At 37.4% G+C, this 12,366-nt stretch overlaps 1 protein-coding gene across 1 annotated transcript in view; it reads left to right on the top strand.

The window, feature by feature from the left end:
* The window catches only part of HAPLN1 (hyaluronan and proteoglycan link protein 1), a 62,574-nt gene extending 53,471 nt beyond the window's left edge, over positions 1-9,103 (top strand). The window contains exon 5 of the mRNA XM_063423042.1: positions 4,644-9,103. Coding sequence (XP_063279112.1) covers positions 4,644-4,933 — 290 coding nt within the window. The 3' untranslated portion in view covers positions 4,934-9,103. The remainder of the gene's footprint in view (positions 1-4,643) is intronic.
* The last annotated feature ends 3,263 nt before the right edge of the window (positions 9,104-12,366 follow it).

Below are 12,366 nucleotides of genomic sequence, written 5' to 3'. Positions count from 1 at the left end.
CATGCTATTTAGCCATTAGGGTGAAAAAATGAAACTGTAATTATCAATGCAGTGAATTAAAATCTGGGCTCAGAGTTTTCCCTATGGAATTATTGGATCCCAACCGTGATGACCTGGATAAACAAAAAATAATGGTTAAAAATGAAGAAATGCCATTAGTAAAAAATTTTACGTGCTTTTCTGTTACTTGCACAGGGAAATATTTTGTGAAAATCACAATATTAAATAATCGTGTTACTTTATGAAATTACTTTCTATGATGCCTTTCCAAAGACTAAGGGAAATACAATACTTACACACTCTGTTCTGCCTGTTTTATAGTTAAATCTTTATACTCAAAATTATTTATACTCTAATCTTTCTGTTGGTTTGTATGAATTTTGTTCATGTTTTGTATCCAAGAACATGAAATCATTTCATATCCTTTAAATCTAATAGTATTAGCAAGCTACCAGTTTATAAGAACATATAGTGATGTTTTCATAAAACAAAAAAGAAGAGTAACACTAGCCTGATGCTATCTGTGAAATCCATCAAAATATTGTGAAATAACAAAATATTTTCTGCCTGCAGTGGATGACAATATGTTTCCCAATCTGTTTTTAAATCCCTTGTGCTGATAAAGGCTATAGAAAATGAATGCACACGAGTGGGAAGTGTCTAACTTAAATTTGGAAATTCCACATTGGAATTTCCTGGTGACTGAGGGCTCAGCTTTGCTCTTTCACAGCCAGTTTCTCCTTCATTTGTCCTGCCCAGAGGAAATAATTTTGGTCCATGTCATCTTTAGAAAAGCTGAGGATTCCTGTGTCGTGGCACAACCTGACATGATCCAAAGCTTTTCCAGGGCTGCAGATCCCCCCAATTTCTCTCCTTGTCATGTGCCAAGGAATGGGGATGCTCTTCTCCCATGCAGTCTCTCCATATGATCAGTTTTGTTACAATCTTCCCCACTGGGCCTAATAGCCATAAACCAAAGAATGTATAATGGAAGAGCTGAGTGGTTATTCTTTATTTCTTTTGAAAGGTCTTGTGAAGGACAACAAGGTTTGTTGTTTGTTTTTTTTTTTTTAAGAAAACCCATTGGAGTCTTTCCCCTTGAAAAATGCTAAAAGAGCTAATTGTAAATATACTTATCAGGTTCTCTCTAATTAAGCATTTTCAAAGAAAATAAAACAAGGTACATGTACAGCTTGCATTACACTTTCTCCTCATTAACATTCATTTTGTTATATACTTTGTCCACAGAACTGTAGTGCATAATTGATCTTTCATCAGCTCTAGGAGAATCAAGTAAAAATCTTGTTTTAACAAAGTTAAGAACACAAAGAAAAAATTTTACAGAGCATGTTAAAAGCACAGCTGTGAGTGACCTATTTATTACAGCAGTGCAAGCCGACCACCTCTGCCATTTAAATGGGAGAAAGCTGTGGAAAGTCCTGTCTGAATAATGCTGACTGTTCATCTGACCATTTCTGAGTATTTTGTCATGGGAAACATGTAGCAATTGTCCCAAAAAGAGAAATTAACCCAAAATAAAATTATGCACCCTTTATTAGGAGTGGTTGCTCAGTGACTTGCCAGAGTCACTGCTGGTATTAGTGTGTTTAAAAAATGTTTTTCTCATGTATTTGATTCAAAATCAGCTACTTGAGAGGATCACTGGATGTCAAAATATTTACCAGGTCTTAAATATCTCTCTCCTTTTTTCCTTTTTTATTTTTTTTTTATTTTAATAAGAGAAACTTACTAATAAACCTCTCAATTTAGCACTGAGCTTGAAGAAATCTCCAAGTGTGACTCATCCCTCAAACTTCCACAGTCACAAGGGTGTGGGGTATTTAGGTCAGTGGCTGGAGTTTTCCTCTTTAAGCTGTTCTGTCACACACAAAGTCTTAAAATAGCTGTTACAGAATGGGTTTGAGCAGGTTTACACAAACAATCTGCCCCATGGTTTGGGTGTGAGGAGTCAAATCAGGCAGGATCCTCTGTAGAAGTGACCCAGCCACCAGATAGTAATGAGAGAGAGGGACAGTAAATTCCTCCCTCTCCACAACAATTAATAAATTCTAAGACTGAACAGTTAAGAACCCTTCCCAGATATTACCAGGGGAAAAAAACCTGCAAATTTGTGTGGAGTTTATTAATGGAATTTTATGTAATCAGACATCCTGGGTACACATTGCACCCCTGTGGGGTTTACTATTAAGTTTATCTTGTTTGAGGAAGGAGCAGAGTATAGGAGTTTTCATTTTGGATGTCACATGTCAAAAGCCTGACCTTACTGCAAATTCCTAGGAAATTACATTCCACTGACATATGGTTTGAAGAGGAACTCATAAACCAGGTTAAGTTTACATATTATTAGTCCAAACCCTTGTTCCCCTAAATCAGAAATCCTGTTTGCTTTGGGGAGACCTCTTAATAGTGCGTCAGTAACAAGATTCCATTTAGTAAACATTCTCTTTAACAGCATGTTGTAAATGCTCTCAACTTGCTGAAATGAAGTTAAAAAATTGTTTTACAAAAGAATGATTATCTGTTCTCAATAGTTTGCTGTGGAAATTCTGTAGATACTGTCTCTGACAGTAGTGAAATTTTTGAAAAGTTTCTTCTCTACTACAGCCGCAATGTAAATGCCTTTTTTAAAACTGTTCTTGTCTTGATATACAATTTCCAACCTTTAGACAGGGTTAAATCAATTACCTTTATATTGTCATCTGATCTGACTTTCCTTCATTTAGAAACAAAATACTGTTTGATTTTTGCATAACTCTTAACTTGCTCACCTCTTCTTCACCAACAAAGTAATCTCGTACTAAGCAGAGTTCTGTGTATTTACCTGACCTTTGTGAGTCAGAAAATGGGTATTTTCCTGGAGTACATTCTTAGTCAAACAGTAAAGAGTGTGATCTGGAATAGGAAGGTGCCCACAAGAATAAATTCGTTCCTTTTTTTCAGCTAACTCTCTTCTTCAAGAACAGGCAGATTGAAAAGTTGTGAATTTATTTGGAAATTATTGAATGCCTTCAAAAAAATATGATTCCTCTGCATCCTACTTGGCTGTCAAATCAGTGATGATAAATAACGCCAAGTATAATGAATGAAATGCTCACCATGAATGTTTATTGCCTTGATAAATGGAATCAATATTAATATAATTGCTGTGTATGGATTAGTAGGGGAGACTTTGCTTTTTGGGCTTTATTTTCTGGCATATATTTCCATTACTTTGAGACAGAAAATATTTTTCTTAGCAGCACTATCTGTTCAGACTCATGTTGTGATGATGATATATCCTTTGATGCCTAAGGAGAAACACAGCTGCAGAACTGCTGCTGAAGACTTGCAACAGACATAATTCTGCTCTACCACAGACTCAAACTCTCCTCCTCTTTGATACTTCGGCTTTCTCACAAAAAAAAAAAAGGAAAGGGAAAAAAAAAAAAAAAAAAAAAAAAAAAAAAAAAAAAAAAAAAAAAAAAAGCATTTTTGCTTGTATTTAATCAGGACCAAGGTCAACTAAAACTTTGTTGTTGTTGTTGTTGTTTGGGTTGGGTTGGGTTGCATTTTTTTTGTTGTTCAATTGATCTGTTCTCTGTATCTATGTTGTTCTTTGGGTAAGTTCTTTTTTTCCACCTCATACCTATCAACTCACCATACAAAGAAAACCTCCACAATATTTTTAACAACACAACCTCGAACTGGCACAGACCTAAATTAACTACTGACATGATCCATCAATGGAATGTCTTCATTTCTCCTCAAAAGTCAGTGTTATAGTACTGCTTCCTGAAATCAAAACAGAAAAAAAACCCCTTGCCGCGGCATTAAAATGGTAACATAAAAAAGCAGTTCTTCATTGGAAGCTTCCAGGTATATCCATAGTCATGGGCTATGGGCACACTGGTTTTGAATTTTTACCATTTTTATAGCATTAATTAGTTAGGATGTCTAAGAGATAGATCCAAGAGGAGATTCAGTTACTTCTTGGGTTGGTGTAAGGGCTTCTATGCCCCAATTCCTGTTACGTTTTCTTACAGGGCCTCTACTTGAAAATAAGACCTAACAGTATTTTAGAGATGTGTTAGAAGGTCATCTTATTACTCCAAAATCTAAGAGAAAGGGTAGGAAAGATACCAGAAGCTACATAACTGGTAGACAGAGCTGTGGATGTACAGAAAATACATAAAAAGTAGAAGTCTTTAGGCAACAGCACTGAAGTCACAGAATCATCTGAAAGGTGGCTGTAGTCAGGTGAGGGTCGGTCTCTTTCTCCAGGCAGCAACTGACAGAATGAGAGGACAGAGTCTTAAGCCGCCCCTGGGGAAATACAAGTTGGATATTAGGAAAAAGTTTTTTACTGAAAGGGTGATAAAGCACTAGAATGGTGTGCCCAGAGAGGTGGTGGAGTCACCTTCCCTGAATGTGTTTAAAAAAAGACTGAATGTGGCACTCAGTGCCATGATTTAGTTGAGGTGGTGTTCGGGCATGAGTTGGACTTGATGATCTTGAAGGTCTCCTCCGACCTGATGGTTCTGTGATCCTGTAATCACCGAATTTGATGCTGGAAAAGACCTCCAGGATCGCTGACATCCAACCTTCATGCCACTAACGGCTCCACCTTCCTCCTGTCTTTTCAGGTCGCTTCTACTACCTGATCCACCCCACCAAGCTGACCTACGACGAGGCCGTGCAGGCGTGCCTGAAGGACGGCTCCCAGATTGCCAAGGTGGGGCAGATCTTCGCGGCCTGGAAGCTGCTGGGCTACGACCGCTGCGATGCGGGCTGGCTGGCAGATGGCAGCGTGCGCTACCCCATCTCCCGGCCACGGAAGCGCTGCAGCCCCAGCGAGGCCGCCGTGCGCTTCGTCGGCTTCCCCGACAAGAAGCACAAGCTGTACGGGGTCTACTGCTTCAGGGCCTACAACTGAGAGAGTACATCTAGAGTGTGACAGCTGTTTGGGGGTTTCTTTTTAAATGTGTGAAAGAATTTTTTTTTGTCCTCAGTATGAACTCATGCAAGCTACCAAAACTGTGATAAACCTCTTTTACTTACTGTAAAGAGTCATTTTCATAGGCACTCCCTCCCCCAAACCCATTGGTTTGTTTTTGGATTTGTTTTTAGTGTTTTGGTTTTGTTTTGTTTTGGGTTTTTTTGTGAAAATATCATTCCATAGATATTTTAAATTAATATAATTTAATGGGAGCTCTATGTAAGGAACTTTTAGATTCAAATTCTTTAAGCTATGTCATCCCAAAAAAATTATAATTTTAATGAATGAGGCATGCAATAGAGCTTGACAATTGCTAGGGCACAATTATGGAGTGTAAGGCTACTCAAAGCAGAAGCTTTTAAAAGCACAGATTTTACATATTTTTACCAGTTTGAGAAACACTGCAAATTGATTATGACAGGAATTTTAAAATAAAACTATCTTTTTGTTAAAGGGGATCAGTGAGGTTTCGCTAAGAAATCTCACAACAATATATGTTAGTAAATAACTATTTTCAGTGGTTCACATGGGAACAACAGAGAGTTTAATAAAAGCAGCCAAAACGGTCCACAAAAATAGGACTAGTTTTACAACTTCAGAACTTGCCTTTCTGAAAAATAAGCTCACAGTCCCATGCATAGGAAGAAGCACAATTAGTTCTCCTGAACATTTCAATTGTGTTTTTGTTGTGTATAAATCATTGAATGAATAATTAACTTACGAGAAAACTCTTGGTTTTTTTCTTATCTCCAATTAAAGTTGCCTGAGAAGGGTTGTATTACCTTTGAGTAGCTTTACTGAGCTATTTTTAAACTCTTAAAGGTATTTGCTAAGCAGCATAATAGCATCTACTCAGGGCAGTTGTATAAATGAAACTGCTGGACAGAGAAATTGTAAACATTAGCAGCTTGATTTTACATTAGCCTTTGAAATGTTATTGTCTTAATTAAAGAACATTACAATATTTAATATTTCTTAGCTATTTACACATCATAAAAAATAAAAATTAGAAAAAAATATTTAAAATTGTGAAGTCTTAAACAAAGACAATTAGACAAAATCTGAAACCAGCTATTATGTTTTAGAAGAGAAAAAGAAAAAAAAAAAACCACACTTCATTTCCTTACATCTTATTTGTATCTAAAAAGTACATCTGTTTTTTAAACTATCAATGAAATAACATAGTATCGCTAGCCCTGAATTACTTAGTTAGTCCTCCTTAGAGTCAACAGAAAATAAAGCTATTAGAATACTTCTTTTCACTAAATCTACAGTGGTCTAAGTGGAAGATGTTTACCTAAATCTGCCAGTGTCAGAGAAACACACACACTGTGCATGGTGCCTAGGATTTTCAGAGCTGCCTAAAGCACTCGGTACTCCCTAAGTACCGTTTTGAGGGAATTTGGGATTTCTAGTGCAAACTCACTTTGGATGCAGCAATTCTTGGTGCTCATCTTCAGATACCTTAATGCAACCAATTCTTCAGAGAGCAGGTGCTCGAGGCTTTCTGAAATTTACTCAACTTATGGTGTCTCAAGCTGGATATCCAAAAAGAAAAGGAAGAGAGGCCACTGATTAAAAATATCTTGGTCTCTGGTAATCTCTTCAGTGTGTTTTGATGTTCTCTATCCAGTATTGGTTCTACCACTTAAAAATGGAGAACTCTTTTTCCTACTTTACGCTTGCTGACTACAAAGAACTCAGAGGACCAACATTTGTATTTACGCAAAGTTTTATAGTTGCCCACTGTTTCCATAATTTAAGAGGTATAGTGGTATTTATCCAACTAGGACGCAACCTGTATGCTTTGATGAATGGTTGGGTGTAGCTATTTCCCCGTGGACATGAGTAAATACATCTCTTCCCCAGAGTGGTTGTGGTCCTGTTTTAAGACTCTGTGAGCAAACCAGAAACAAGATATGGAAAGGGGCCATAACGTAAGATATGTTTTACTGGAGTTCATTCTCATTGAACTCAGAAGCAAATTTCCATCCTTCTGGGAATATTTGTATTCTCTGTGGATGTCTATTCATACTTTATAGATGGAGAAATAGTGCCAAACCTGCCCCCCCTCCCCCTCCTCCCCCCTTTTTTTTTAATCCACTAGGAATTGGATTTTCTCAAAATGGTATTCCTTAGTTATAAATAGGGACTTACTACAGGTCAAGTCCCTAAAACCATGCAACCTTTTTTGAACAGCCATTTTTCAAATTGGTGTCCATTTCACACATTTTCTCAGCCTATTCAGAACCTTCACTGAAAGCTTTGGAGAAGAAAATGGAAATGGAAATGGAAATGGAAATGGAAATGGAAATGGAAATGGAAATGGAAATGGAAATGGAAATGGAAATACAACCAGAATGAGTGGGTTACGCAAGAAGAGACAATGATTGAGAGGAATACATGTCATTCCTCCATCCAAACTTCAGAAAATTTGGAAAAAAATGGAGACTATTCTACACTTTTTCCTTCTGAAGTTTGGACAGGGAGGATGTGGGATGAGAAAAGGTGTAGAGAATATCCAAGTAATTACCACAGCTAGATCCAGAGTTGCTGTAAAGTAGGTAGCCTTATGTAGCTGGCTCTACCCTCCCCAAAGGTCTGCTGCATCTGGAGGAGGCTGCACCATTTTCTTATTGCACAGAGGTGAAGAGACCCTCATGATTTTTTTTGGTTTTTTTTTTTTTTTTTTTTGTACCTCTCCAAAGAAACCTCCCACAGGGTTTCACCCAGACACATTTTTTGATTTTTTTTTTTTTTTTTTTTTAGCAGGAATGGGGATTATATTTTTGCCTGCATTAAAAAAAATGTACACATCCAACCCACTCATGGGGCTGGCTGAAGTGCCCTCACTGCTAGACCAAAGGCACTGCGGGAAAGGCCAAGTTCAGCCTTTCACCAATTTGGCAATGCTCTGGAGATGGCTGGTCAGGTCCTAAATCACAGCAATCTCAGGCTTGCTCTTGTTTTTGCCTTCTGTGTCCACATCTTCCCCAGGCTGGCCACTGCCACGGCCTGGGCATAGCATCCCCTGACCCTCCCCTGCTTCCAGCATCCCCCAAATCCCAGCACAACCCCAGGATGGTGGCTGAGCAGGCTCTGCACCACCCACCCAGGGGTGTCCCCCTGGCCTGGCAGCACGAGGAGGGTAACGAAGGGTCAGGGTGTCCAGAGGGACACTGAGCTGGTGTGTGACTCACAGGTGGCCAAATTTTACCGCTGGGTTTTGTCACCTATGGGTTTGCCTTGGAGGCATCGCTTTGCTAGGGGTCATGATCTGACGTGTGGAGTCACAGGGTGTGGGCTCACACCCACTGTGTTGCTCACCAGGAGCTCGGTAGTCTAATTTGGGATCAGGCTAGATTTAGGTCTGTGTGTTGATATTCGGCATTATGTGCTATTATAACAGCTAATTGGATAGTCTGGTGAAAATATGTTTGTATGGAAAAAAAAATAAGTGTGTAAAAAAATCATTACTTCTAATGTAAGCAGGTATAAAAACTATAAGAAACGTGCATGATTACCTGAGAAGTGGGCACAAATAGACAAAAAGACACAAATTATATTTATTTTTACAGCTAATGACTCCATTTCCTTTTGTAATGTCAAATGTCAGGATGTTCTCTTATTTTCAACTAAGCTAGCTAGGTGCTTGAATAAAAACTTCAAAAGCAGCTTAATAACTGGATTAAAGCCTGTGCTATTTTCTGTTGATGAGAGAGTATTGTTAGCATCGTGTTCTCTGTCGTTATCTTCTATTTCACAATGTATCAGAATTTTAATGCCCATGAATTAACAACAATTAAATCATGTTGTTCTTTCCAAAATGACAACTTCTCCTTATTGACTGGCCATTCTACTTCTGTCCCAGCAAATACAAACAGGGAAGGAATAGATCAAAATATGAAAATAATTACTTTGCCTTAGTGAACAGCACAATTATGAAACTAAGTGGTAGGAGGGAAAGGACTAATCTGTGAATATGATTCACAAAGAAAATAAAGATAACTGTATTCCAAGTCCTTTGGTTTATGCTTCTTTGAAGCATTTTTAAAGTAGAAGTGCAAGTATCAATTTCTTCTTTGTGTTTTCTGCCATCTTCTAAAATAAAACAAACCATGAATAAGGACGGTGCTTTTTAAATTATTTCTATAGTTATGATTGATATGACACTGCACATCCATCTCCAGAAATTGGATGTAGAACAATGCTTCATGTATGAGAAAATTTATTAAATTATTTATATAATCCTCCAGCCTTAGAAATTGAAATGCAACAAAAATCTCTTTGTAAAATGAAACAAGAAAAATTTCCAATGTCAAGCAAGAATTAATTATTCAAAGCACTTGGCCAGGTTTTCAGCTTTTGTAATCACATTATTTCTGCATTCTCTAATTGATCTGTGTCAGAAAGAAGCCTGAAACTTGCCTACACTGCACCACTTTGCTGAGAAATACTAATATTCCATAAGATTTCGGTACATTGGCCAAGTTTAGAAGCAGGATAAAAAGAACTTTTGAAAATTGGTCATTCAGAACAAGGGAAATCTGTGATATCATTAATATGTGGTTGAAACAAATATCCTTTATTTTCTAACAATTTAGTTTAGGAAAATTTAAACTTGCAATATTTTCACTGCACATCATTATTTAAACTGCCTTTTGTAGAAACAGCCATTAAGGATTTTAATTAATAGCAGCAGATTGCCTGCAATATCTTGATGTTCAAAATAGAGTCACTGTCGTCATGCTTGGAAGTGGCTGGATTTAAGACTTGGTGGAACTACCTCTAAACCAGAAATGTGGAGATTTCCACCCAAACTCTTAGAAAATTAAGAAGAAGACAGCCATGATGTTTAGGCCTTCTCTCATTTACTCAGGAATTATACCAGCAGTTTTCTATTCAACAACAGCCAGTAGTCCTTCTTGAAGGCTTCAGGAAGATGAATTTTACACATTTTTAGCCATTTTCTCCCTTTTTCAAAAACAGTTACAATGGATTAACAAATACATCATGGAGCAGAAGAATCTAGTGTCAGGTAATTTTTTTGTATAAAGTGACAAGATTTCTCTGGCTTTCAAATTAAAAAATATAATTAAAACCAAAGAGTATTGAAAAAAAAAAAAAACAACACACCCACAACTGCTGAAAATTATTTAATGATAACAATTGAAAAATAATTTCTCCTCTTCCCATGCCATGAACAGTGAGGGTCACTTTAAAATATGCAGGGTCCTGGAAGGCTCTTGAAGAAGAAAGAGGAATGACAACAGAAAGCAATAATTCAGTTCCTGATTTTTCACACAGAGTATGTCATATTTTGCCTAATTATTAGGGTACATGTTTAACCATATAATAAAAAAAAAACAATAACCAGGTCAATAGCAAATCAAGAGTTTGGAAGGGATTTCTTCTTTTTCTTTGTCAAGCCTCTAGCTGGAGGGTTTGTTTTTTTTTTTTGTGGGTTTTTTTGTTTTTGTTTTTGTTTTTGGTTTTGGTTTTTTTTCTTTTTTTGGTGGTTTTTTTGTGTGGGTTTTTTTGTGGGGTTTTTTTTTGTGGGTTTTTTTGTGGGTTTTTTGGGGGTTTTTTTGTGGTGGTTTGGGGGTTTTTTTGGTTTTTTGTTTTGGTTTTTGTTTGTTTGTTTGTTTGTTTGTTTTTTGTTTGGTTTTTTTTTTGTTTTTGTTTTTGCTTTTGTTTTTTTGAGAGTGTTGTAAGATTGTCTCAATCCATAAAGCTACAACAGTGTAAATTGTAAAGTCCATCTATTTCTTCAATATTTTGCCAGAGGCAAAAACTTGTCTGACAAATGACAACAGCCCTAAGAGAGGCCTCAGCTAATGAATTATTCACTGCTATATTTTCCAGTGCACCCAGTGGATGTTTAATGGATTAATTTTTTTTAAAATGCCAGCAAACAAACCCAAAATGGTGGGTTTTGGTACTGAATAAGGACAGTTTGGGGTTTGTACTTTGCTTAAAAGATAGATTGTAAGGCATTTCTGCGCCTTGCTTCCTGCACAGATGTTCACTGTACTTATATACATGATGCTGTTTGCTTGCTACTTAATTTCATCCTGATTTCTTTAATAGCTGGAAAAAAATAGATTTCCTTGTTTTCTTTTATGTAGAAAAAGGTCACATTTAATAATTTTGGCCTTTCAACTCAAACAAAAGAGAGACAAATTGAGAAACTTTCTTTGCAGCAGAACTGGGCCTTCTTCTAGCAATTAATTAGAAAAAAACATGGCAGGAAATGAATTTGCATTCTGTGTTAGCAAACATGAGCCATCAGTTACTCTACACTTCCCTCTCTTTCAAGGATGTTTTCATGAGGTTTTAGCTTTTTGTTAGCGCTCCTGGACTGGAATCTTTAATTTTCACTAAGAACAAGAAAACCAGGCCTCAAAAAAACACACCTTGAAAAAACCACACCTGAAAACACCACACCTCAAAAGCCAGAGGGAAGGATGACAGGAAGCAGCCAAGAGCATTTCTGTCGTGTTGATATTCACATTTATGTTATTAATGGTCTCTAGTGGAAGAAGCACTTAAACTGATCACTTGACCCTGCTTAGCTCTTCCTTGGACTTAAACAACTGGTAGCTAGCTGTTTTTCAATTTTTGATTGTAAAAAAATTAATAGTGATTTCTCTAGCCTGGATGACAATTTTAATGGTGTGTACACAAGTTAAAGTCAACTACATATACACATTTTAAAAAATCAGTGCAATTAATTGAGGGCAGCTATAAAGTTTTGAATTGTAGTTCCCAGTGACCTCCACCTTTTTGCCCTCAGCCTTTTTTTATGCAGTTTTTGTGCATGTGATTTAGGGTTTTTTTGGAGGAAACTAAATTTGAAGCTCAGGATGAGGTGGAACATCAAATGCATCCTATCCATAAGGGAATACAGGGGTCTGAACCAACCCTTGAGCCCTGAGACATCTTTAAAACACATCTATAGTGTGGATTTTCATTTCAGGGCCTGAACTAAAATGCAACCTGATGGAAAAAGCCCTAAAACTCAACACTGTGCAGATGCAGATGTGGCTGGCTATGGTCAACTGCTGAAGATGCAGTTGGTCCAGTTTGGAAGGGAATCCCGAGGCCATTCCCCAGAGCCTGCTCTCCCTTTCAAAGCCTGAGTGGTGTTGGGGCCAGCCTCAGACACTGAGTGCACCCCAAAGCATTTAGCCATTAACCAGGGCTCCCAAACAAAATTACATTTTAAAATGGGAGGGGCTTTTGCAGCCTGCTAAAACAATGATACAAAAAACCCCAAGTCTGAGAGTGGCTTTGGGGCTCATCCAACTGTGTCACAAGCTGGCAGCACTAAACTGCAATCATCCCACTTTCATCCAGCCCCCATATCC

The sequence above is a fragment of the Prinia subflava genome, chromosome Z, assembly GCF_021018805.1.
Source record: "Prinia subflava isolate CZ2003 ecotype Zambia chromosome Z, Cam_Psub_1.2, whole genome shotgun sequence".
Classification (NCBI taxonomy): Eukaryota; Metazoa; Chordata; class Aves; order Passeriformes; family Cisticolidae; genus Prinia; species Prinia subflava.
Note: the sequence above shows the minus strand (reverse complement) of the source record. Positions and strands in the feature narration are given on the sequence as shown.